Source organism: Leuresthes tenuis, unplaced genomic scaffold, assembly GCF_036924035.1.
Source record: "Leuresthes tenuis unplaced genomic scaffold, fLeuTen1.0.hap1 SCAF_11, whole genome shotgun sequence".
NCBI classification, from domain to species: Eukaryota; Metazoa; Chordata; class Actinopteri; order Atheriniformes; family Atherinopsidae; genus Leuresthes; species Leuresthes tenuis.
In genome coordinates, this window is record NW_027325365.1 from 15,990,136 (window position 1) to 16,016,592 (window position 26,457).

Sequence of the window (26,457 nt, forward strand, 5' to 3'; positions counted from 1 at the left end):
CACACAGTCATATCACTTCATCTATCAAACATTCAGTTAACCTGGATAAATTGCTGTCTGGCACTTCATGTGATACTTTGGGACAACAAAGTAATCCCGGTATCTTTGTTTTCTTATTCTCTGTCAGGATGTATGAAGTCTGTACTTATGTGTGACTGTTTTTACAGTGCACATCCAAGGTCAACTCAGCTGCTTGCTTTTGAAGGCCAGAATAATAATTGTTTTGTGAATTGCTGTATTGATGATCCTGGTGGATTGTATCTTGAGGACTAAAAGTAGAAAGTTAAGACTTTCTCTTATGACTTCTACTTATTGTTCAAGTCTAAATATATACCTGTACTGTAAGACTGTGTTAATCCTTTTTTGACAACTTTAGCTGTGCTCTGAGCTGAATCACGTATGTTTTTAAGTCATTACATATTTGATTGTACTGCAGACATCAACGAGTTTATAAAATTAAACTGGGACAAGAACATATACTGAGCATCAGTCTGACTTGTTTGCAATTATTTTAAGGAGAACACTGGGAGATCCATTATCTTGCATATTTTAAAGCAAAAGCCTCAAGCACATACTCAGATTCATGTGTGAAGTGAGATCCTCTTGCACTGTTGTACTCCGGTAAAATTTATATTCTGTTGATAATTTGCAAGAGCAAGGCTGTTAAATAGATTCAGAGATTGGAACATGCACTGATGTTAAAGCAGAGTGAGACAGTCTCCTTGTTTTTTTTTTATTAGTTTTTTTTCTTTTTACCAGAAAATCTAATGCACACATGTTGTACATTCTCCTTTATGACCAAAATACCACAACTCTTGATGAATATCTTAGTGTAGGACAACCAATTACAGTAGTTCAATGATGCAGATTTAGAAATACCTTGGTGATTTGAAGTCATTACAACTAGTTGTGCCACATTCAATTAAAGACTGATTGAATCCGATTGTGCACTATTCTAAAAAGAAGAGAAACATTAATGGGAAATAGCCTCCCTCTACCATCAAATGAATAGGCAGTTAGGAAACCATCTGTGTTTATCAGCAAGATAACAGCAGGTGCAATAGAATGAGCCCTTATTAGAATATAATAAAAATATATAATACACAAACAAACCAGATAAGAATCTAGTACGTAAAACCTGTCACTTTAAAACAAGTCAATCTGTAGATTAAAAAACAAAAACAAAACAGTGATTATCAAAATCACAACGAGAAACACTGCTGGATATAAACACTCATTTTAACATAATTAACTGTATCTTCATAAATGAGTTGACTGATATTCAATCAGTTACAACTCAAGAAAACTTAATCATTCTACAGCACAAAACCAAGCCAGGATATTCAGTGTGAAAATGCAGACTGGTTCAAATTACATATGAGACTGACTGGTATCCGTCATGTAATGAGTCAAATAATTTGTGTCAAACAAAAATTTTTTTTAAAAATTGAAAGATGAAACACTCGTAAATCTGCACTTTACAATCAGGATCAGATCACACAGTGAAAGAGCTAAACTTAAAAGTCGAGTCAAACACACCTGCTATAAAAGTGTAATGACATTGAATAAAATGCCAAATCCTCGGTGATGACATCAACTGAAGAACCCATGTGTCTCTGTGTTCATTCAAAGTATCTGACTTGATTAATGAGATAGTGTTATAATGTACATTTCTGAGGTATAAAAATATGGACATTAAGATTTGATTATATGGCGGTCACTCTTCACAAAGTAGCATAAATAAATGCACAAGATTATGTGCCTTTTTATGCTAAAGAAGCGGCGTCATGAAGCTCAATTTTTAACATTGCCAGACACGAGTACGAGGTTGCAGGGTTTGATGCAAGACATAAAAGCACAAATGTCAGGAGTTGATGTTTGCTTTCTAAATTGAAATTGCATCTCGTCATATAATGGATGCATTTTAACAACTCAAGCGTTGTTGTAGCACTTCAGAAGTGAAATAACCTCTAAAAGTCTTGCAAACACACGAAGAATCAATAAAAAGTTATTACTTGAGTTCAGTAATATTGAACTCTTGATAATCCATCTTATCCGACACAAAGAAGCCATAATTCATATTGTCAAAATGTCAGTGGTAACCTGATTCATTTGTTGCATGCATTTATTCTAGTTATTTTTAAGATATAATAATGAGAGAAAAATAAAAAACAAGAATGTATGTCCTCAAATTAAAACAAGATTAAGAAAAATGGTTTAATAAACTAATGGTAAACTAAAAATGAGAATACAACAGTGGCAATGGTATTAAAAACTTTCAAATAGGTAAGGAAATCTTCTTAAATAAAAAAACATCGATCAAAACAAGAACAAAGATATTAGTACAAGACAAGTAAGTATCGCAGCAAAATTAAATCTAGTCTAATGATGGACATAAAACACTATTTATTTTACTTAAGTAATTCTAAGGATGTATTACGATTTTTTTGTAACGTGCATTCATACCTCAGACCCTTCGAGATCTCCAAACACTTCAGCAAAGTCTGTTGGACTTTTCTTCAGAGTCTGGTCAGCAGGCAGCGTGTTGTCATTGTAAGATGATACAAACTTAAAGTCACTGGTTCTGGAGCCTGTTGTCAGGTAGGCGTCATAATTGTAAGTGCTGCGTAAAGTTCCTGTGCCGTCAACATCTGCGTAATTAGGAGGGAGATAAGCGCTGGGGATGGCAACTGCTCCATCAAACAACAGTCTGGGCTTTCTCCTGCGACAAAACCTCACACCCAGGATGATGATGATGAAGGTCAGAAAGAAGGTGGACACAGACACCAGCGCGATGATCAGGTAAGAGGTCAGTTTGGAGTTCTTCTCATCATAAGAAATATCCTTCAGTTCTGGCACCTCAGCCAAGTTATCAGAAATAAGTAAATACATGGCACAGGTAGCAGACAGAGAGGGCTGTCCGTTATCTTTCACTGACACAATAAGGTTCTGTTTCATGCTGTCAGATTCGGAAATGTCCCGCTGTGTCCTGATCTCTCCGCTGTGGAGACCAATACTGAAAAGTCCCGGATCAGTGGATTTGACTATATGATAGGACAGCCAGGCGTTCTGTCCGGAGTCCGCGTCCACCGCTATCACTTTAGACACCAGAGAGCCTCCATGTGCAGCTTTGGGGACCAGCTCGGTCATGAAGGAGCTGCCCTCCGGAGCGGGGTACAGTATCTGAGGAGAGTTGTCATTCACATCCGATATGAACACACTGACGCTCACGTTGCTGCTGAGAGGAGGAGAACCGTTGTCTCTGGCCATCACGTGAACTTTAAAACTCCTGAACTGTTCATAATCAAACGACCTCACAGCGTGGATCACCCCCGTGTCTCCGTTAACAGACAGATAGGAGGACACCGGGGCACCGTTCACCTCACCAGGTGACAGAGAATAAATCACTGTACCGTTTTGTCTCCAGTCGGGGTCTCGAGCAGTAACGGAACATAAAGTGGAGCCAGGTTTGTTATTTTCACTCACATATGCACTGTAGGACTGTTCCTCAAACACAGGTGGGTTATCGTTGATGTCAGCTACAGATAACTGAACAGTTTTAGAGGAGGACAGAGGTGGAGAGCCTTCATCAGTGGCAGTGATTGAAATGTTGTAATCAGACACTAGTTCACGGTCCAGCTGTCCTGTGGTCACCAGAGAATAATAGTTTTTGATCGAAGGAATCAATTTAAAAGGGACGTTTTGCTGAATGGAGCAGCGAACCTGTCGGTTCTTCTCAGAGTCTCTGTCCTGCACATTAATGATGCCCACCTCTGTACCAGGTGGTGTGTTTTCTGGTATGGGGTTGGTCAGAGATTTCAGGCTGACTACAGGAGCGTTGTCATTCCCATCAGTGATAGAAATGATTACCTTAGCATACGATGAGAGACCCAACCCATCCTTTGCTTTAACGCGTATTTCATATGATGTTGTAGTTTCAAAGTCAACAGCACCAATAACTCTTATTTCGCCTATTTTACGGTCAATACTAAATATCTTCTTCACATCTTCGTTAACATGTCCAAAGTCATAAGTCACATCTCCATTGATTCCCTGATCTGCATCAGCTGCGCTCACTGTAACCACCACAGTATCTAAAGGAGAGTTTTCAGGCAGACTGGCTTTATAAACGGCCTGACTGAACACTGGGGCGTTATCATTAGCATCCAGCACAGTGACGTGGATGACTACGGTACCTGATCTCTGAGGAGATCCACCATCTAGAGCTGTCAGGAGCAAATTAATTTCGTGTTGTTTCTCACGGTCAAGCTCTTTATCAAGAACAAGCTCTATCGTGTTTCCATTAACAGCCAGAATGAAATGTTCGTTCTTTTTAAGGCTGTACAATTGAACTGAATTCTGTCCTACATCCGCATCGTGCGCCTCCTCTATCACAAAACGAGCTCCCCTGTCTGCCGACTCCTGGATTTCTATTTTGATCAGTTCTTCGTTAAATTGTGGGGAGTTGTCATTAATATCTTGAATTTGAAGGTTGACACGATGGAGCTCAAGAGGATTCTCCAGCACAAGCTCGTGTTTTAGGATGCACGAAGCCTTTTCGCCACAAAGCCCCTCACGGTCAATCCTTCCGGCCACAACCAGCTCCCCGTTATTCAGGTTTATGTCACAGAAGCGTTTATCAGTCCCATCGGTGTCAATGCGGGCTCTTCTGGTGGACAGCGCACGCGTTTGCAACCCAAGATCCTTGGCAATATTTCCAATCACTGATCCTCTTTTCATCTCCTCTGAGAAAGAATAGCTCATGTCTCCATATGCAACGTGTGACCAAAAAAAGAAGAAGTAAATCACACACGTCTGAAAAAAGATGATTTTCGAATCCATAATTAACCATTAAATAGCAGCAGGTTAATGAAATGATGGCGTTAACAACATAACACGGACATGAACTGCAAACCCGGGGTGGTTATCCGAATTTCGACGAAAGAGCACAACAACTCGTATCATACAGCACTGGCTAGAAGATTCAATACATCTAAAGGCTGGTGTACAGCGCCACCGCGAGTTAAATTCCACATAACACCAACAGCAGGAAACTGTAAGAAATTTTAAATGTACCCACTAATCGTATTTCAACATCTAAGCATTGTTTACATCTGTAATTATCTGCAAATTCAAAACGGATCACATGGTTTTAAACGTTGCATAAAACACTGATATTTAATTTAAGGCATTACATTTGTTATTTATTGTAAACAGCCTGCATTTTCCTCATGAATGTCACTGTATGATTTTTTTTTTCTCATTTACAAGCTGTTGAGATCTGTTGAAGACTTCTTTCTTCACTGGATGATCACACAGTCATATCACTTCATCTATCAAACATTCAGTTAACCTGGATAAATTGCTGTCTGGCACTTCATGTGATACTTTGGGACAACAAAGTAATCCCGGTATCTTTGTTTTCTTATTCTCTGTCAGGATGTATGAAGTCTGTTCTTATGTGTGACTGTTTTTACAGTGCACATCCAAGGTCAACTCAGCTGCTTGCTTTTAAAGGCCAGAATAATAATTGTTTTGTGAATTGCTGTATTGATGATCCTGGTGGATTGTATCTTGAGGACTAAAAGTAGAAAGTTAAGACTTTCTCTTATGACTTGTACTTATTGTTCAAGTCTAAATATACACCTATAAGACTGTGTTAATTCTTTTTTGACAACTTTAGCTGTGCTCTGAGCTGAATCACGTGTGGTTTTAAGTCATTACATATTTGATTGTACTGCAGACATCAACAAGTTTACAAAATTAAACTGAGACAAGAACATATACTGAGCATCAGTCTGACTTGTTTGCAATTATTTTAAGGAGAACACTGGGAGATCCATTATCTTGCATATTTTAAAGCAAAAGCCTTGAGCACATACTCAGATTCATGTGTGAAGTGAGATCCTCTTGCACTGTTGTACTCCGGTAGAATTTATATTCTGTTGATAATTTGCAAGAGGAAGGCTGTTAAATAGATTCAGAGATTGGAACATGCACTGATGTTAAAGCAGAGTGAGACAGTCTCCTTGTTTTTTCTTTTTAACAGAAAATCTAATGCACACATGTTGCACATTCTCCTTTATGACCAAAATACCACAACTCTTGATGAATATCTTAGTGTAGGACAACCAATTATAGTAGTCCAATGATGCAGATTTAGAAACACCTTGGTGATTTGAGGTCATTACAACTAGTTGTGCCACATTCAATTAAAGACTGATTGAATCAGATTGTGCACTATTCTAAAAAGAAGATAAACATTAATGGGAAATAGCCTCTCTCTACCATCAAATGAATAGGCAGTTAGGAAACCATCTGTGTTTAGCAGCAAGATAACAGCAGGTGCAATAGAATGAGCCCTTACTAAAATATAATAAAAATGCATAATACACAAACAAACCAGATAAGAATCTAGTACGTAAAACCGTCACTTTAAAATAAGTAAATCTGTAGATTAAAAAAACAAAACAAAACAGTGATTATCAAAATCACAACTGGAAACACTGCTGGATATAAACACTCAGTTTAACATAATTAACTGTATCTTCATGAATGAGTTGACTGATATTCAATCAGTTACAACTCAAGAAAACTTAATCAATCTACAACACAAAACCAAGCCAGGATATTCAGTGTGAAAATGCAGACTGATTCAAATTACATATGGGATTGACTGGTATCCATCATGAAATGAGTCAAATAATTTCTGTCACACAAAAAAAAATTAAAAATAGTTGAACGATGAAACACTCGTAAATCTGCACTTTACAATAAGGATCAGATCACACAGTGAAAGAGCTAAACTTAAAAGTCGAGTCAAACACACCAATAAAAGTGTAATGACCTTGAATAAAATGCCAAATCCTCGGTGATAACATCAACTGAAGAACCAATGTGTCTCTGTGTTCATTCAAAGTATCTGACTTGATTAATGAGATAGTGTTATAATGTACATTTCTGAGGTATAAAAATATGGACATTAAGATTTGATTATATGGCGGTCACTCTTCACAAAGTAGCATAAATAAATGCACAAGATTATGTGCCTTTTTTATGCTAAAGAAGCGGCGTCATGAAGCTCAATTTTTAACTTTGCCAGACACGAGTACAAGGTTGCAGGGTTTGATGCAAGACATAAAAGCACAAATGTCAGGAGTTGATGTTTGCTTTCTAAATTGAAATTGCATCTCGTCATATAATGGATGCATTTTAACAACTCAAGCGTTGTTGTAGCACTTCAGAAGTGAAATAACCTCTAAAAGTGTTACAAAGACATGAAGAATCAATAAAAGGTCATTAACTGAGTTCAGTAATATTGAACTCTTGATAATCCATCTTATCCGACACAAAGAAGCCATAATTCATATTGTCAAAGTGTCAGTGGTAACCTGATTCATTTGTTGCATTTATTCTAGTTATTTTTAAGATATAATAATGAGAGACAAATAAAAAACAAGAATGTATGTCCTCAAATTAAAACAAGATTAAGAAAAATGGTTTAATAAACTAATGGTCAACTAAAAATGAGGATACAACAGTTGCAATGGTATTAAAAACTTTCAAATAGGTAAGGCAATCTTCTTAAATAAAAAACATCGATCAAAACAAGAACAAAGATATTAGTACAAGACAAGTAAGTATCGCAGCAAAATTAAATCTAGTCTAATGATGGACATAAAACACTATTTATTTTACTTAAGTAATTCTAAGGATGTATTACGATTTTTTTGTAACGTGCATTCATACCTCAGACCCTTCGAGATCTCCAAACACTTCAGCAAAGTCTGTTGGACTTTTCTTCAGAGTCTGGTCAGCAGGCAGCGTGTTGTCATTGTAAGATGATACAAACTTAAAGTCACTGGTTCTGGAGCCTGTTGTCAGGTAGGCGTCATAATTATAAGTGCTGCGTAAAGTTCCCGTGCCGTCAACATCTGCGTAATTTGGAGGGAGATAAGCGCTGGGGATGGCAACTGCTCCATCAAACAACAATCTGGGCTTTCTCCTGCGACAAAACCTCACACCCAGGATAATGATGATGAAGGTCAGAAAGAAGGTGGACACAGACACCAGCGCGATGATCAGGTAAGAGGTCAGTTTGGAGTTCTTCTCATCATAAGAAATATCCTTCAGTTCTGGCACCTCAGCCAAGTTATCAGAAATAAGTAAATACATGACACAGGTGGCAGACAGAGAGGGCTGTCCGTTATCTTTCACTGACACAATAAGGTTCTGTTTCATGCTGTCAGATTCAGAAATGTCCCGCTGTGTCCTGATCTCTCCGCTGTGGAGACCAATACTGAAAAGTCCCGGATCAGTGGATTTGACTATATGGTAGGACAGCCAGGCGTTCTGTCCGGAGTCCGCGTCCACCGCTATCACTTTGGACACCAGAGAGCCTCCATGTGCAGCTTTGGGGACCAGCTCGGTCATGAAGGAGCTGCCCTCAGGGGCGGGGTACAGTATCTGAGGAGAGTTGTCATTCACATCCGATATGAACACACTGACGCTCACGTTGCTGCTGAGAGGAGGAGAACCGTTGTCTCTGGCCATCACGTGAACTTTAAAACTCCTGAACTGTTCATAATCAAACGACCTCACAGCATGGATCACCCCCGTATCTCCGTTAACAGACAGATAAGAGGACACCGGGGCACCGTTCACCTCACCAGGTAACAGAGAATAAATCACTGTACCGTTTTGTCTCCAGTCGGGGTCTCGAGCAGTAACGGAACATAAAGTGGAGCCAGGTTTGTTATTTTCACTCACATATGCGCTGTAGGACTGTTCCTCAAATACAGGTGGGTTATCGTTGATGTCAGCTACAGATAACTGAACAGTTTTAGAGGAGGACAGAGGTGGAGAGCCCGCATCGGTGGCGGTGATTGTAATGTTGTAATCAGACACTAGTTCCCGGTCCAGCTGTCCTGTCGTCACCAGAGAATAATAGTTTTTAATAGAAGGAACCAACTTAAAAGGAACGTTTTGCTGAATGGAGCAGTGAACCTGTCGGTTCTTCTCAGAGTCTCTGTCCTGCACATTAATGATGCCCACCTCTGTACCAGGTGGTGTGTTTTCTGGTATGGGGTTGGTCAGAGATTTCAGGCTGACCACAGGAGCGTTGTCATTCACATCAGTAATAGAAACAATAACCTTAGCATAAGATGAAAGCCCAAAACCATCTTTTGCTTTAACGCGTATTTCATATGATGTTGTAGTTTCAAAGTCAACAGCACCAATAACTCTTATTTCGCCTATTTTACTGTCAATACTGAATATCTTCATAACTTCTTCAGAAACATGTCCAAAGTCATAAGTCACATCTCCATTGATTCCCTCATCTGCATCAGCTGCGCTCACTGTAACCACCACAGTATCTAAATGAGAGTTTTCTGGCAGACTGGCTTTATAAACGGCCTGACTGAACACTGGGGCGTTATCATTAGCATCCAGCACAGTGACGTGGATGTCTACTGTACCTGATCTCTGAGGAGATCCACCATCTAGAGCTGTAAGGAGCAAATTCATTTCGTGTTGTTTCTCACGGTCAAGCTCTTTGTCAAGAACAAGCTCTATCGTGTTTCTATTAACAGCCAGAATGAAATTATCGTTCTTTTTAAGGCTGTACTGCTGAACTGAATTCTGTCCTACATCCGCATCTTGCGCTTCCTCTATCACAAAGCGAGCTCCCCTGACTGCAGACTCATGGATTTCTATTTTGATCAAGTCGTCCTTAAACTGTGGGGAGTTGTCGTTGATATCTTGAATTTGAAGGTTGACACGATGGAGCTCGAGAGGATTCTCCAAAACAAGCTCGTGTTTTAGGATGCACGAAGCTTTTTCGCCACAAAGCCCCTCACGGTCAATCCTTCCGGCCACAACCAGCTCCCCGTTATTCAGGTTTATGTCACAGTAACGTTTATCAGTCCCGTCGGTGTCAATGCGGGCTCTCCTTGCGGACAGAGCGCTAGTTTGCAACCCAACATCCTTTGCAATATTTCCAATCACTGATCCTCGTTTCATCTCCTCTGGGAAAGAATAGCTCACGTCTCCATATGCGACGTGAAACCAAAAAATGAGCAAAGAAAATCCACACGTCTGAACAAAGGAAATATTTGAATCCATAATCAACGATGAAATATTAACAGGTTAAAAAAAATAATAAGAATATGTAGCTAACCACATATCAGGTAAAGCAACTGCGCGTCCTGTGTAGTTATCCGTATTTAAGAGCAGAAGAATGCGTGTCTCCAGCACAAACTGGTGTATTTGATACATTTAAGGCTGGTGTACAGCGCCACCGTGAGTTGTATTCAACAAAAACACCCAGTCATTACTAGGAAAACAACCAACTCTCGGTCTCTACTTTCTTTGTTGTACAAAACTTAGAACGCCTTGTGACGTACACGTAGCTCAATATTTAGATCTACAGTTCTCCATGATGATTTAATCTGGACATCCGAACAGGATTGTGCAACATATTGATTTATATCAAAGTTCATGCCTCATTTGTAATAATGAAAATAAAGGTGATGCTGACTATAAGTTTTATTGGTGCCGTGTAATCTATGTGACTCTCTGGTGGAGTAGTTTCTAATATGTGTAAATATTTCCCCCCCTAAAAATTAAGTCCTTACCTGCTGTTCTGAGTTACTTTTTTCAACTAGTCAACCTGAGCTCTTGTTAAGCCTCACCTGCTTCTATTCCCAAGGAAAAGTGACATTATAAATGTTTTCACAATGTTGGATCTACTGTATATGTTTTTGTATTAAAACAAAACAGATATTATTGTATACTATCTTAACTACTAACAAGTAGCAACAGCTAGTTGCTATAATTATGGTCCAAAATTAATTATTCACATTTCCCTAAGTCAGTTAATCTCCTATACTTACATTTATCACCACTGCTGCAAAGAAGATGCTCAACTTAGACCCATGTCTCCTAAATACTTTTACACATTTTGTAAGATAAATCATTTTAGATCCAAAACCTTGCATGTTTTAATGCAAATGCCTCAAACACAAGCATTGGTTTGAAATCTTGCAAACCATGAAAATTCATGTGCATGATTCTATTAGAAAAGGTGGCCATACTTCAGAGAGGAAAATAAGAAACAAACCTGACAAACAGATGACTCAATGATGTTGTGATTCAAGGGTGAAATGAAGTTATCTCCTTTTCACAGGAAAATGTCATGCAAATATGGTGGCATATTATACAAAAGAAGATTCCACCAACCAAGATAAAACAACAATATTTTTGTCTAACACGATCTACAGATAATATGTTCATATAAGTAATTTCAGACTTTGCCTGAAGAGTAAAGGTTGACTGATCATTAGTTTACACTTTTGAATAGATGGAAAAAACTTAATTCTACCAATTAAGCCATCGCAGTCCAGGAGTGCATCAACAGGACAAAAGAAGCTCAATTTGCCATCAGCTGAACACTTAAAATAATGAAAGGCAAAGCCTTAGACAAATAGAAGACACCTACCACTGAAAACCAGGTCAATCCAGAACAAATAAGATAAAATTAATAAATAATAGGATATATCTTATGTACATAATTCATAATGCCATGACAAAAGTAAACTTTATTAAGTAACTGTATGACTGAGCTATCATATTATGTCAGATGTGTGGTGTCGTAAGGAGGACCCAGATGCAGAACTCAAAAAGCAAACTTGATTTATTAACAAAAGACAAGGCAAGAACAAAAAGCGCGGCTGTGCCAGGTATCAAAACTCTTAACTGTGGAAATAAAACAAAACAAGACAAGACAAGACTGTGGTTAACCGAAAACAAGACGAGACTGTGAGGCAAAACCTGACCTGACAAAGCGTGAGCAAACAAGACATGGACCATGGGAAGCGAGGTGAAGATTTTGCAATGACTGAGGGAAACCTGGAAACTAAATACTGTAGGGAGGTGATTGGTTATGGAGTGCAGCTGTGAACAGAAACAGGGGACTTGAGTGAAACTTAATGTGACAGGGGAAAAAAACCTGAAAACAAGACAAAACTTAACTCAAAACGTGTCATATTAACTGCAAAAATGTCCATTAGACATGCTATTTTTTTCTCCCAAAGTATAGTGCTCCAAACAATCAAAGTGGTCTCTCCACACAGACCCAGGCCTCGTTAAACACACAAAATGATAAATTCAACACTCAGTATCAAAGACGATCAACCAGGGGACCAGCCTTGCATTCTTCAGGTCTGATATGAAAATTGGTCTGGAGAAAAACCAATAAGGCTTAACAATAAGAAAACCGTACAAACTTAGTTGCCTTCATATGGCAGCCACTTCTCTCTGAAGTTCCATAAAGACTGTACTTCACCAAAGCCACTTTCTCAAAGAGGAATTAGGGATGTGTGACAAATCTAATTTCAAAATACTTCTTCATTAAAAGTCTCAAGGTGTTGCAAGTGTATAATGAAAGATGTGACTATAAAAGAATTGGATACTTTTGGTCGTTTTTATGTTTATTTAACAGAAAAGATCAATGGAAAAGAGATTAAGTTTGCCACAAACCTTTAGCTCGAGTGTCATAATGAACATCATATACACTATTATGAAAAAAAGGTCAGCAGACATTCCTGTAATACTCATAGTGATTGTCTAGGATGCTCTTCCAAAAAGAAAAGAATCGTGTAAAAGTCTATAGTTTGCAGTGGTAAAACCTGTTAATGTCATCACTAAAATAAACTGGCATCCAACCCTCAAAGTCATAAAATTTTAATTTAGAAGTCAAATTTCAGACTTCAAGAAATTTGATTCAAACACAAAGTGCAATTTGTAAAAAGTTAAAGTAGCAAATTTCACTGGATAGTGTAGTGGTATGATTGCCACCTTCCATTTGGGAGACCTGAGTTCGAATCCCCTGCATGAAAGGTACTACCTCCACTAGGAGTCCTTAGGCAAGACCCCCTTACCCTACATGTCTACCTGTAAGTCGCTTTGGATAAAAACGTCTGCTAAATGCATAAACATAACATAAACTTTAAATGGATAATTACTTTGTGATCATCGAAATCTCCTTCAAGCCATGTATTTGGAATCAAACAGCAGGGAGGAGAAGTGTGAATAAAATGTAATTGAATATGTAGAGAGCAGTTAAATTTCACTTAAAAAGATTCTAATAAATCGGAGTTCATGTACTAATTTAAAAATAAAATTGGATTGGAATCAAATATATTTTAGGCGCTAAAAAAGGTTCATAGACTAAACTACACCAGTTCATTAATACAGACAGAAAAGAGAAAGCAAATACAACTGCTAATAAAATAATACCAAATTAAAATTTATCAAAAGATGCAATTAAAAAATATATATATATACTTTAATTTTTTTGTGCATATATATATGATTAAATGTTTAAGGTTTTATGCGACGTTTGACAAATTGTTTGTATGCATTCATACCTCAGACTTTTCAAGTTCTCCAAACACTTCAGCAAAGTCTGTCGGACTTTTCTTCAGAGTCTGGTCAGCAGGCAGCGTGTTGTCATTGTAAGATGATACAAACTTAAAGTCACTGGTTCTGGATCCTGTTGTCAGGTAGGCGTCATAATTGTAAGTGCTGCGTAAAGTTCCTGTGCCGTCAACATCTGCGTAATTAGGAGGGAGATAAGCGCTGGGGATGGCAACTGCTCCATCAAACAACAGTCTGGGCTTTCTCCTGCGACAAAACCTCACACCCAGGATGATGATGATGAAGGTCAGAAAGAAGGTGGACACAGACACCAGCGCAATGATCAGGTATGAGGTCAGTTTGGAGTTCTTCTCATCATAAGAAATATCCTTCAGTTCTGGCACCTCAGCCAAGTTATCAGAAATAAGTAAATACATGGCACAGGTGGCAGACAGAGAGGGCTGTCCGTTATCTTTCACTGACACAATAAGGTTCTGTTTCATGCTGTCAGATTCGGAAATGTCCCGCTGTGTCCTGATCTCTCCGCTGTGGAGACCAATACTGAAAAGTCCCGGATCAGTGGATTTTGCTATATGATAGGACAGCCAGGCGTTCTGTCCGGAGTCCGCGTCCACCGCTATCACTTTGGACACCAGAGAGCCTCCATGAGCAGCTTTGGGGACCAGCTCGGTCATGAAGGAGCTGCCCTCAGGGGCGGGGTACAGTATCTGAGGAGAGTTGTCATTCACATCCGATATGAACACACTGACGCTCACGTTGCTGCTGAGAGGAGGAGAACCATTGTCTCTGGCCATCACGTGGACTTTAAAACTCCTGAACTGTTCATAATCAAACGACCTCACAGCGTGGATCACCCCCGTGTCTCCGTTAACAGACAGATAGGAGGACACCGGGGCACCGTTCACCTCACCAGGTAACAGAGAATAAATCACTGTACCGTTCTGTCTCCAGTCGGGGTCTCGAGCAGTAACGGAACATAAAGTGGAGCCAGGTTTGTTATTTTCACTCACATATGCGCTGTAGGACTGTTCCTCAAACACAGGTGGGTTATCGTTGATGTCAGCTACAGATAACTGAACAGTTTTAAAGGAGGACAGAGGTGGAGAGCCCTCATCAGTGGCAGTGATTGTAATGTTGTAATCAGACACTAGTTCACGGTCCAGCTGTCCTGTGGTCACCAAAGAATAATAGTTTTTAATAGAAGGAACCAACTTAAAAGGAACGTTTTGCTGAATGGAGCAGCGAACCTGTCGGTTCTTCTCAGAGTCTCTGTCCTGCACATTAATGATGCCCACCTCTGTACCAGGTGGTGTGTTTTCTGGTATGGGGTTGGACAAAGATTTCAGGCTGACTCCAGGAGCATTGTCATTTATATCAGTGATAGAAATGATTACCTTAGCATAAGATGACAGGCCCAACCCATCTTTTGCTTTAACGCGTATTTCATATGATGTTGTAGTTTCAAAGTCAACAGCACCAATAACTCTTATTTCGCCTATTTTACTGTCAATACTGAATATCTTCATAACTTCTTCAGAAACATGTCCGAAGTCATAAGTCACATCTCCATTAATTCCCTCATCTGCATCAGCTGCGCTCACTGTAACCACCACATTATCTAATGGAGAGTTTTCAGGCAGACTGGCTTTATAAACGGCCTGACTGAACACTGGGGCGTTATCATTAGCATCCAGCACAGTGACGTGGACGACTACTGTACCTGATCTCTGAGGAGATCCACCATCTAGAGCTGTAAGGACCAAATTAATTTCGTTTTGTTTCTCACGGTCAAGCTCTTTATCAAGAACAAGCTCTATCGTGTTTCCATTAACAGCCAGAATGAAATTTTCGTTCTTTTTAAGGCTGTACTGTTGAACTGAATTCTGTCCTACATCCGCATCGTGCGCCTCCTCTATCACAAAACGAGCTCCCCTGACTGATGATTCCCGCATTTCTATTTTGATCAATTTGTCCTTAAACTGTGGCGAGTTGTCATTAATATCTTGAATTTGAAGGTTGACACGATGGAGCTCGAGAGGATTCTCCAAAACAAGCTCGTGTTTTAGGATGCACGAAGCCTTTTCGCCACAAAGCCCCTCACGGTCAATCCTTCCGGCCACAACCAGCTCCCCGTTATTCAGGTTTATGTCACAGAAACGTTTATCAGTCCCGTCGGTGTCAATGCGGGCTTTCCTCGAGGACAGTGCACCCATTTCCATCCCGAGATCCTTGGCAATATTTCCAATCACTGATCCTCGTTTCATCTCCTCTGGGAAAGAATAGCTCACACCCCCATAAGCGAAGTGCAGCAAAAGCAAGAAATAGAATCTCTGAAACACGACCATTTTAAAATCCAGCCTTATATAAAAAAAGAATCCCCGTACGCATTAAAGACTTAACTAAAAAAGCATGAGTGAAACACATAAAACTAAGAGTAACAACAATTCAGCACCAATTCTCCGTTACCCAGAACAGCAAATGGGCGTAAAAGACTATCAGTCCACAAAGGATAAAGGGACTAAATCACTTAAGGCTGGTGTATGGCGACACCGTGAGTTCAGTTACACAACAACAAACACATCTCAAAAATCAAGCTTCAAACTGTGAATTTAAAACATATTAAAAGAAAATACTGTCTTCCCTTCAATTATTTTTTAATCTAAATAAATTCCATGACTGATTTTCACTCATTTGGTGTTACATGTTTCTATAATTTACTGTAATATTGAGTTTGATGCATCATAAGTTAAGATGCATGTCTGTAGAGTAGAAACTCTAACATTACAATGATTTTTTAGTAAAGCAGTCCCAGCAGCCTGTTGCCTTTTAGTTTTGTTTTATGTTTCCAAACATTTGATTTTACCCATTACAGGACTGAAGACCTGCATTAAATTCACAGTTTTAAACTTGTTTAAATTCTAACTTAAATACTGTTCTGGTCATTAATTTCAACAACAAGTGCAAGGAAAAAAATCAGAGAGCAACAATGCTATAGCAACATCAGAAAAGGACATACTACTGTTAACACTTCCACAGTAAAGTGATTCCTGATGACTGGGGTTGTTTCACCTGAGAACACCACGCTTGTTGAAAAAGACATAAAACCCAGCATAACAACCTCATCTGACTCTATTTACAGATAAAAAGAAAGATTTCTTTCCAATTTACTTGTTTATTTGTTTGTTTGTTTATTTTGTCTAAATGCAGAGTCAGGATTCCTCTGTTGAAAAACTCCCACACGGGAAGTTCACACACACACTGGCGACATTGCAAATAAGCAACTTGATTTGAAAAACTAATGTCAATATAAAGACACAAACAGATAATTACCTGCATGGATATCTACTTCAAACTAAGATTAGACAACTACCTCGAAGAGCAAAAGTCAGTTAGAGTATGCTGTGCATGGCCAAAAAGAGTGGACAAAAGTGGTGTCATTTAAAAAAAAAAAAACAGAGTAAAGCTATTCCATAACAACAGCTCAATCGAATCTTTCAGAATTTAATTTCTTCATTGACCATACAACGTCTACACACTGTGTGCAAAATGTCTGTGACCACATTGTTAATTCAAAATGTTACCATGTAGTCCAAGAAATAATCATGATCTGTAGCTTTGAAGAAAACATAAATCACGTGACAGTTTGACATGTGAAATGAAGAAGGGACTTCTGAGATTCAGTAAGGAATCAAACTAAAGCCCATCAGTGGAAGTGACCATGTCAACTCATTTGTAAAAAAGGCTAAGAAATCCTCAAATTATATATTTTCCATTGAAGCATCGTTCAGGTGATACTCAGAAGGGTTTGACTGCATGTTCAAGGGCCTTTTTCACATAGACCCATTTACAGCCATTGTCTACCTATTAAATATGGCTGTTCTCAGAGTTTATAAGAGAGTATTATTTCTTATTGTGCAAGAGGGGATGTTAGTATCACATGTATTGGTCAAAGATTGTCAAGTAATTTTCATTCTAAGCAAAACAAGGGTCTCCTGGTAGTCTTCTAAGAGGTCAGTGCATGGAAAGCCAAAAAACTAGCTTGGCTGAAAACTGGCTTAGTTGTATCCAAAGTAAGATCAGGTTGATCAAAAGTGACCATGCTGTCAGATGATCATTAAGCCTTCTTCAGTGACAGATGAAAAGGCAACTACAGTACACTTCCCAAATGAGCAAGAGAATAAAAAAGGAACAAAAAGTACAAACATCAGAAGAGTTGTCTGAAGACCAACATCTTGGCAATCTCAGACGACAGAAAGCAGTCTCAAAATTGCTTCAATGAGTCCATAATTGGGTTAACTAATACAAGACTTTCACTGAGGAAGGTGAAGAAAAGAAATACAAAACAAACAAAAAAGACTCATCATAACGATGCCAGAGAAATGTTGATGTAAGTGAAAGATGGATATGAGGACTGATAGAAGAGACAATGAAACTTCAGTTTATCATTACACGAGTGAAACATGTTTGAACATTTGTAATTATTTTGCCAACCCTAATGATGGACACCAGGACCACATTCAAAATATCCCGACTAGGTAAAGAAACTTTCCATTTTCAAAGATGTCACGCATCATATCCCATCTTCGTATATGATCCATACTGAAACAAACTAATGGAGCCAAACAAACGTTAATACTTTCTAAGAAAAAAGAATAGCAGATGTGGACTTTTTTTCATTGATAAGGGCACCTGAACTGAGCGTCTCACTTTCCAGGCATATTAGACATTTTGGAGCATTGTTAAATCAAGCTAATTAAATGAAATCATTTATGTGTGATATGATTTCATGTAGGCTTGCATTCAACGTTGACCATGAACTACTGAGATTAGGTATGTTCAGTCTCTGCAAACTGTATTACTGTTAATGTTTCTATCATGAAGATAATATAGATATAATACCTCCCTAAAAACCTTGGATTGTCTATTCAGGCCAATAATTAAAGAACATATAATTATGTACCAACAATAAAAATGTCGCCCTGAAGCTTCCAGGAAAACATAGGAAAATGATATTGGAAACCAAAGTAGTTAATTTTTTTCCTTTCACAATATCAAGAAATGACCAAAAGAGAAGCATGTATAATATCATCTTCTTCAGGAAATATCAGAATAACTGAATATGCTCAAATCAGGGAGGGAAAATATAGTAGTTAAAATAGATCAAATTGAAGATTTGGAAGTTGTAGTGTAATTTGGAATGTTTACTTAAAGTAATCCTCAAAAAAATCATTCCAAAAGGAAGTTGATGTGGATCACGTCCAGATAGAATGTAAAGGGAAGCATATTTTTATATAGGCATGTCAAATATTTTAATGTAAAACTATAACACCTAAAAGGACTGGCTGCAGGTTTAAGCTTTTATGATAAAAAGGATATAAGACATACACAAACTACTCATACCTGTGGTGAAACCTTTAAATCTCCAAACACATCATCAAAGTCTGATGGACTTTTCTTCAGGGTCTGGTCAGCAGGCAGCGTGTTGTCATTGTAAGATGATACAAACTTAAAGTCACTGGTTCTGGATCCTGTTGTCAGGTAGGCGTCATAATTGTAAGTGCTGCGTAAAGTTCCTGTGCCGTCAACATCTGCGTAATTAGGAGGGAGATAAGCGCTGGGGATGGCAACTGCTCCATCAAACAACAGTCTGGGCTTTCTCCTGCGACAAAACCTCACACCCAGGATGATGATGATGAAGGTCAGAAAGAAGGTGGACACAGACACCAGCGCGATGATCAGGTAAGAGGTCAGTTTGGAGTTCTTCTCATCATAAGATATATCCTTCAGTTCTGGCACCTCAGCCAAGTTATCAGAAATAAGTAAATACATGGCACAGGTGGCAGACAGAGAGGGCTGTCCGTTATCTTTCACTGACACAATAAGGTTCTGTTTCATGCTGTCAGATTCAGAAATGTCCCGCTGTGTCCTGATCTCTCCGCTGTGGAGACCAATACTGAAAAGTCCCGGATCAGTGGATTTGACTATATGATAGGACAGCCAGGCGTTCTGTCCGGAGTCCGCGTCCACCGCTATCACTTTGGACACCAGAGAGCCTCCATGTGCAGCTTTGGGGACCAGCTCGGTCATGAAGGAGCTGCCCTCAGGGGCGGGGTACAGTATCTGAGGAGAGTTGTCATTCACATCCGATATGAACACACTGACGCTCACGTTGCTGCTGAGAGGAGGAGAACCGTTGTCTCTGGCCATCACGTGGACTTTAAAACTCCTGAACTGTTCATAATCAAACGACCTCACAGCGTGGATCACCCCCGTGTCTCCGTTAACAGACAGATAGGAGGACACCGGGGCACCGTTCACCTCACCAGGTAACAGAGAATAAATCACTGTACCGTTCTGTCTCCAGTCGGGGTCTCGAGCAGTAACGGAACATAAAGTGGAGCCAGGTTTGTTATTTTCACTCACATATGCGCTGTAGGACTGTTCCTCAAACACAGGTGGGTTGTCGTTGATGTCAGCAACAGATAACTGAACAGTTTTAGAGGAGGACAGAGGTGGAGAGCCCTCATCAGTGGCGGTGATTGTAATGTTGTAATCAGACACTAGTTCACGGTCCAGCTGTCCTGTGGTCACGAAAGAATAATAGTTTTTAATAGAAGGAACCAACTTAAAAGGGACGTTTTGCTGAATGGAGCAGCGAACCTGTCGGTTATTCCCAGAGTCTCTGTCCTGCACATTAATGATGCCAACTTCTGTACCAGGTGATACATTCTCAGATATCAGGTTAGACAGAGATTTTACATATATAAGTGGAGCATTGTCATTTACATCAGTGATGTCTATTATCACTTTTGCTTCCGAAGAGAGGCCATAACTATCTTTTGCTTCTATCATTATTTCATATTTTGATCCTTCTTCATAATCTATGTCACCTGTTACAATTATTGCTCCTGTTTTCGGGTAGAGTGAAAAAATTGATTTTGATTTATCAGAAAGTCGGCTAAATTCATACGTAACTTCTCCATTTATACCTTCGTCTACATCTGATGCACTCACTGTTAGCACTGGAGTGTTCAAAGGTGAGTTTTCCGGTAACCTCGCCGTGTATACAGCCTCGGTAAAAACAGGGGCGTTATCATTAGCATCAAGCACTATGACGTGGATCACCACAGTCCCGGATCTCTGAGGTGAACCACCATCTACAGCTGTGAGCAATAATTTCAGCTCCTTCTGCTCCTCTCGGTCTAACTCCTTATTCAATACCAGCTCCCCATATTTACTACCAGAACTCGAGGTCTGAATACTGAACACAAAGTGTGGGTTTTGTTGCAAAATGTAGCTTTGAATGGCATTTTGGCCGATGTCTGCGTCATGTGCTGCATTTATACGATACCTAGCTCCTTTCCCAGTAGACTCTGTAATTTCTAGCTTCACTATATCCTTTTGGAAGATTGGGGCATTGTCGTTTATGTCCTGCACCTGCAGAGACAGTCGGTGTAGCTCCAAAGGATTTTCTAACAGTAAGTCGAATTTTAGAACACATGTAGGCTTTTCTGCGCAGTGCTCCTCTCTATCTATTCTCCCTGCGACAAATAAATCTCCGCTTCTGAGGTTAATTCCACAATATTGTTTGTCTTTTTCTTCCATGTCAACACGAGCTTTACGAGCAGACAGTTTCCCCACATCCAGTCCGAGATCCTTGGCAATATTTCCAATAATAGATCCGTGCTTCAGCTCCTCTTGTACAGAATAGCTCAGGTCTCCGTACGCAAAGGGCAGCACAACAAAGAAAAATACAAAGCCGCAGCTTTGGAAAATACACCATCCACGCATCATCTTTGAACAATGGACGATATGGAATACTTTGGTTGAAAATTATACAATCCGTTTTAAACTCAATGTGTTTGCTATCTAAACCTTTGTCGGCAGGTTTTAAGACAGGACAGGAGCGGTCTATCCAAATGATGACTCGTGTGCAAAGCTTGCTGAAATTTTGACTCCTAAGCTGGTCTATACTGACACCATGAGTATAAATTATATATAACAGTTTCTCAGAAATGTTCACGTTCTCTTTTGAGTATTAGCAGATGATGTGCTATTCGTCTTAAAAGGAAGATGGCAGCTGAAATTATTCGCGTATGACTTTTAACGATTAGTAAACAATAAATCCCTCCACACTTACTTACAGATTTCTTACAAATAAAGTCAACATACTTGACTAAACTTTGACAATAGTTACCATTTATCATTTGTACTCTTACATGCTGCACGCCAAATACTTAAACAATCAGTACACCCAGATTTCTCGGTCTCTATATATGATGAATTGTGATTCAAAATATCAGTCAAGAAAATGCAAAAACGGAATAACTGCCTCCAACTTCATCTATAGAGGACCTGAAAAAAACTCTAGATAACAACATTTGATAAATAGACATTAGCTTATCAACGTAAACACCTACCTTTTGTGATGTGTATACTTATTTACTTGTTGATTGATTTTAACATAAACAACAAGGACTAAATTGGATCGTTCCTACAAGATTAAGAAAATTATATCAAGTCCAGATAATAATAAATGTAAACATAATTTTACTCAGAGAAACATTTGTTTTTTACACACTTAAGTAAGTGTTATGTTTATTTTTTATAGTATCAAAAATGTGAGTTGGATTAAAGACTTTCGGACACTCAGCAGAACAAATGTAAAAGTAAAAGTATAATCTGAAACTGCTGACGTTTACAAAAAAAATTATGCATCAAGGAAAGGAACAAGTTGCCATCAACAGAGACTAAAAAAATGCAACAAAAGCTTCAGCACCAAGGACAGAGACGAACATGAACTTATTGAAAGTCCTCAAAAACTACAAAGAGAGAGAGCAATGATGTTATCTCAACAAATAGTTTCGTTTTGAGGAGGCGTATAAAAAACAAATAAATAAAAAAAAGACAAACATCGTTCAAATGTTCTGATACTATGACGTATGATCTCTACTATCTGAAAAATACTTTCAAAACTGAATAAATAAAAGCATCACTACACTGAAGTTAAAGTAGTTTTTAAAGTCATATCATTTAATGTGAGTTCAAATTGAATTAAATGTATATGACATAATGTATAATAGGTATTCAATCTGTATATATATATACATATAATTACCAAGATATTTAATAGACCTTCCCAACTAAAAATGACAAAATGACTGATGAGAAGTATTTAGGTTGAACATGTTTGGACTAATCTAAAGTACCATTAGTCTTCACAAATTTAAAATAAAATTATACATGAGCAGCAATCCCAAGGATGCAAGCAAAACAAAGTCTCCAAATTGTTGTGATAAAATAACTGTAAGAAGTGGAATTGAATTGAGTTCTGCACAAAAGACTCTTCAGTAAAAACGGAGTAAGTAAGAGGCTAAAGCAATATTCTTGTTCAAACATGGTGATCTTTTTTCCTGGTCAATGGAATTTTTTCATTATGTTTGACATAGTTACACAAGGATTTCAGTGCCATAATTCATCTGGAAGTAAGTTCAAAACCTGTGAATAGTCAGCACCGTGGACAGAGAAAAGGGATGTAATAAAAAAAAGAGATCATTTGCAAGAATAAAACTGTTTGGTAAGATTCCTAAAATGGCCTTTTTTGTGAATACTTTGCCATTGTCACATTTTGACTATTTGGAAAACAGGGGGCAGTAAACTATTTTTGTTAAAGGTGGATCCGGTTTCAGAACATATTTGAAAGATTGTTTCAAAGTCGCATAATGTGACATGTAAACCTTCCACATGTTGTCCAACAGTCATGTGATGTGACTCCAACTATTCTGTGAAAACTCTCAATTTTAACTTCAATGAGATAAAGGGGAGCTATGTCAGTGCCAGAAAACATCAATTCAAGATAACTAATAATGTAAAACAAGACTGTTGCCTACCTCAGTGAAACTATCAACATCTCCAAACACTTCAGCAAAGTCTGTTGGACTTTTCTTCAGAGTCTGGTCAGCGGCAAGCGTGTTGTCATTGTAAGATGATACAAACTTAAAGTCACTGGTTCTGGATCCTGTTGTCAGGTAGGCATCATAATTATAAGTACTGCGTAAAGTTCCTGTGCCGTCAACATCTGCGTAATTAGGAGGGAGATAAGCGCTGGGGATGGCAACTGCTCCATCAAACAACAGTCTGGGCTTTCTCCTGCGACAAAACCTCACACCCAGGATGATGATGATGAAGGTCAGAAAGAAGGTGGACACAGACACCAGCGCGATGATCAGGTAAGAGGTCAGTTTGGAGTTCTTCTCATCATAAGAAATATCCTTCAGTTCTGGCACCTCAGCCAAGTTATCAGAAATAAGTAAATACATGGCACAGGTGGCAGACAGAGAGGGCTGTCCGTTATCTTTCACTGACACAATAAGGTTCTGTTTCATGCTGTCAGATTCGGAAATGTCCCGCTGTGTCCTGATCTCTCCGCTGTGGAGACCAATACTGAAAAGTCCCGGATCAGTGGATTTGACTATATGATAGGACAGCCAGGCGTTCTGTCCGGAGTCCGCGTCCACCGCTATCACTTTGGACACCAGAGAGCCTCCATGTGCAGCTTTGGGGACCAGCTCGGTCATGAAGGAGCTGCCCTCAGGGGCGGGGTACAGTATCTGAGGAGAGTTGTCATTCACATCCGATATGAACACACTGACGCTCACGTTGCTGCTGAGAGGAGGAGAACCGTTGTCTCTGGCCATCACGTGGACTTTAAAACTCCTGAACTGTTCATAATCAAACGACCTCACAGCGTGGATCACCCCCGTGTCTCCGTTAACAGACAGATAGGAGGACACCGGGGCACCGTTCACCTCACCAGGTAACAGAGAATAAATCACTGTACCGTTTTGTCTCCAGTCAGGGTCTCGAGCAGTAACGGAACATAAAGTGGAGCCAGGTTTGTTATTTTCACTCACATATGCGCCGTAGGACTGTTCCTCAAACACAGGTGGGTTGTCGTTGACGTCAGCTACAGATAACTGAACAGTTTTAGAGGAGGACAGAGGTGGAGAACCCTCATCAGTGGCAGTGATTGTAATGTTGTAATCAGACACTAGTTCCCGGTCCAGCTGTCCTGTCGTCACCAGAGAATAATAGTTTTTAATAGAAGGAACCAACTTAAAAGGGACGTTTTGCTGAATGGAGCAACGGACTTTTCGGTTATTCCCAGAGTCTCTGTCTTGCACATTAATAATGCCCACCTCTGTACCGGGTGATAAGTTCTCAGGTATGGGGTTAGTCAGTGATTTTAGAAATACAACTGGGGGGTTGTCATTCATATCCATAACCTCAATTAATAAAGTTGCATATGACGCCAATCCCAAACCATCTTTAGCGCTGATTTGTATTTCGTAGGAAGACTCCTTTTCAAAATCAATAGGTCCTGCCACGTTAACTTCTCCTGTTTTGGGATTCAGAGTAAATACTTGGTTTTCATCTGAAACATGGTCAAACCCATAAGTAACATCACCATTTACCCCCTCATCTTCGTCAGTGGCACTCACAGTAAGAACAACAGTGTCTACAGGAGAGTTTTCGGGCAGATTCGCTTTATAGACAGTCTGACTGAACATTGGTACATTATCATTAGCATCCAGGACAGTTACGTGGATGACTACAGTGCCGGATTTCTGAGGAGATCCACCATCAATTGCGGTGAGCAACAACGTAATTTCTCTTTTCTCCTCTCTGTCTAATTCTTTTTCCAACACTAATTCACCATATTTTCGTCCAATGCCTTTTGTCTTAACATTTAATTTGAAATAGTCATTTTGTTGGAGTAAGTAGCCCTGAACAGCATTATCTCCGATGTCTGCGTCGTGCGCCTCATCGAGAAGAAAACTTGCTCCTTTAACTGCTGATTCCTGAATTTCTAATTTGAGTGATTCCTCTTTGAACTGTGGGGAGTTGTCGTTGATGTCTTGAACACGAATATTGACGCGGTGAAGCTCTAAAGGATTTTCCAGCACAACCTCCTGTTTGATAACACATGACGGTTTTTTCGCACAAAGACCTTCTCTGTCAATCCTTTCTTGAACAATCAACTCTCCAGTGATAAGATTAACGCCGCAGTACTGAACGCTGTCATCCTCTGTATCAATACGGGCCTTGCGAGCTGACAATCTACTCACTTCAAGTCCCAGATCTTTAGCAATATTCCCAATTACGGATCCTTTTTTCATCTCCTCCGGAACAGAGTAGCTCACGTCTCCATTGACGGAATGAAGGGAGATAAAAATAAAAGCAAGACCGCAGGGCACTGCAAATACTCCGTAACCCATTATTGGTGCAACAAAGGAAACATGCACACTAATTCGACAACTGACTTAATTAAATATATCAACAGTGTATTCCTTATTCCTTCCAATAAACTGAAAAAAATGTCACATCGCAGTCAGACACGAGGCGCTTTAGACAACTGAAATACAACAGGGAAATGAAGCTTTGAATTCGCTGACGCACAAGGAGGAGAATGACCATCCCTTCTCGTTTGCTGGTATACACTGACACCATGAGTATTTGTTAAGTTACAACAAGGCCACAGGATTATATGTATACTGAAACACAAACAAAACGTGAATTAAAAGTTAAATTGTGTTCAGAAAAATTACAACATTTCTTAAATACATCTCCCAAAGTGAGGAAACAAAAGTCCACCCCAGGGTGAACAAAGAGAAAGAGAAAACAAAGTTTCAAGCTTTGGGAGAAGATGGAATACCCATGTAAATCTCTGCAGGCAAAATGACAACTCCTTACAACCAACAGATTATGGTTAAAGCCTAAAACTTTCTCAATGTGAGGAAACACGGTTAAATACTGAATCCTAAAATTCAGCACATGCAAAGCTTGTCGAGACTGAAATAATTTTTACATGAATTCTGACTTGTTTCAATCATTTTAAAATCAAAGAACTATTGATAATCAAGTAAAAATCATGAGCAATGAGATAACATAAATATAGTTTTACGACTGGTATGAACTGTTGCTTTAGTGCATATTTTACGACTTTAACATTTGGAA

General features: G+C 39.1%; 3 protein-coding genes across 21 annotated transcripts in view; all 3 read right to left on the bottom strand.

Annotated features, from left to right (window-relative positions):
• Window positions 1–26,457, bottom strand: part of LOC140318082 (protocadherin gamma-C5-like) — a 259,247-nt gene that overhangs the window by 160,149 nt on the left and 72,641 nt on the right. For 2 of the 19 annotated variants that reach the window (XM_072395738.1, XM_072395719.1), the window contains exon 1: window positions 18,841–21,234. The exons of 13 other annotated variants lie outside the window; for them this stretch is intronic. In XM_072395738.1, coding sequence (XP_072251839.1) covers window positions 18,841–21,234 — 2,394 coding nt within the window. Of the gene's footprint in view, window positions 1–2,466; window positions 4,860–18,840; window positions 21,235–23,330; window positions 25,759–26,457 lie in introns of those variants that run through there. 4 more of the 19 variants (XM_072395723.1, XM_072395741.1, XM_072395735.1 and 1 more) reach the window with 4 other exon arrangements.
• LOC140318531 (protocadherin gamma-A11-like) lies at window positions 7,744–11,295 on the bottom strand. Its single transcript, XM_072396358.1, has 2 exons — window positions 11,216–11,295; window positions 7,744–10,069 (listed from the first exon to the last, which is right to left on the bottom strand). The coding sequence occupies exons 1-2, from the start codon at window positions 11,293–11,295 to the stop codon at window positions 7,744–7,746; spliced, it is 2,406 nt and encodes an 801-aa protein (XP_072252459.1).
• Window positions 13,425–15,785, bottom strand: LOC140318532 (protocadherin gamma-A11-like). The gene has a single exon (XM_072396359.1). It carries the CDS (start codon window positions 15,783–15,785, stop codon window positions 13,425–13,427), a length of 2,361 nt encoding a protein of 786 aa, XP_072252460.1.

Excerpts from the sequence above, each read along its gene's own strand:
- LOC140318532 (XM_072396359.1), bottom strand. The coding sequence starts at position 15,785 with ATGGTCGTGTTTCAGAGATTCTATTTCTTGCTTTTGCTGCACTTCGCT.
- LOC140318531 (XM_072396358.1), bottom strand. The coding sequence starts at position 11,295 with ATGAACATATTATCTGTAGATCGTGTTAGACAAAAATATTGTTGTTTT. Across the intron at positions 10,070-11,215 it reads GGAATCTTCTTTTGTATAAT|GTTTCACGTCGCATATGGAG; the intron begins ATGCCACCATAT and ends GCTCATTTTTTG.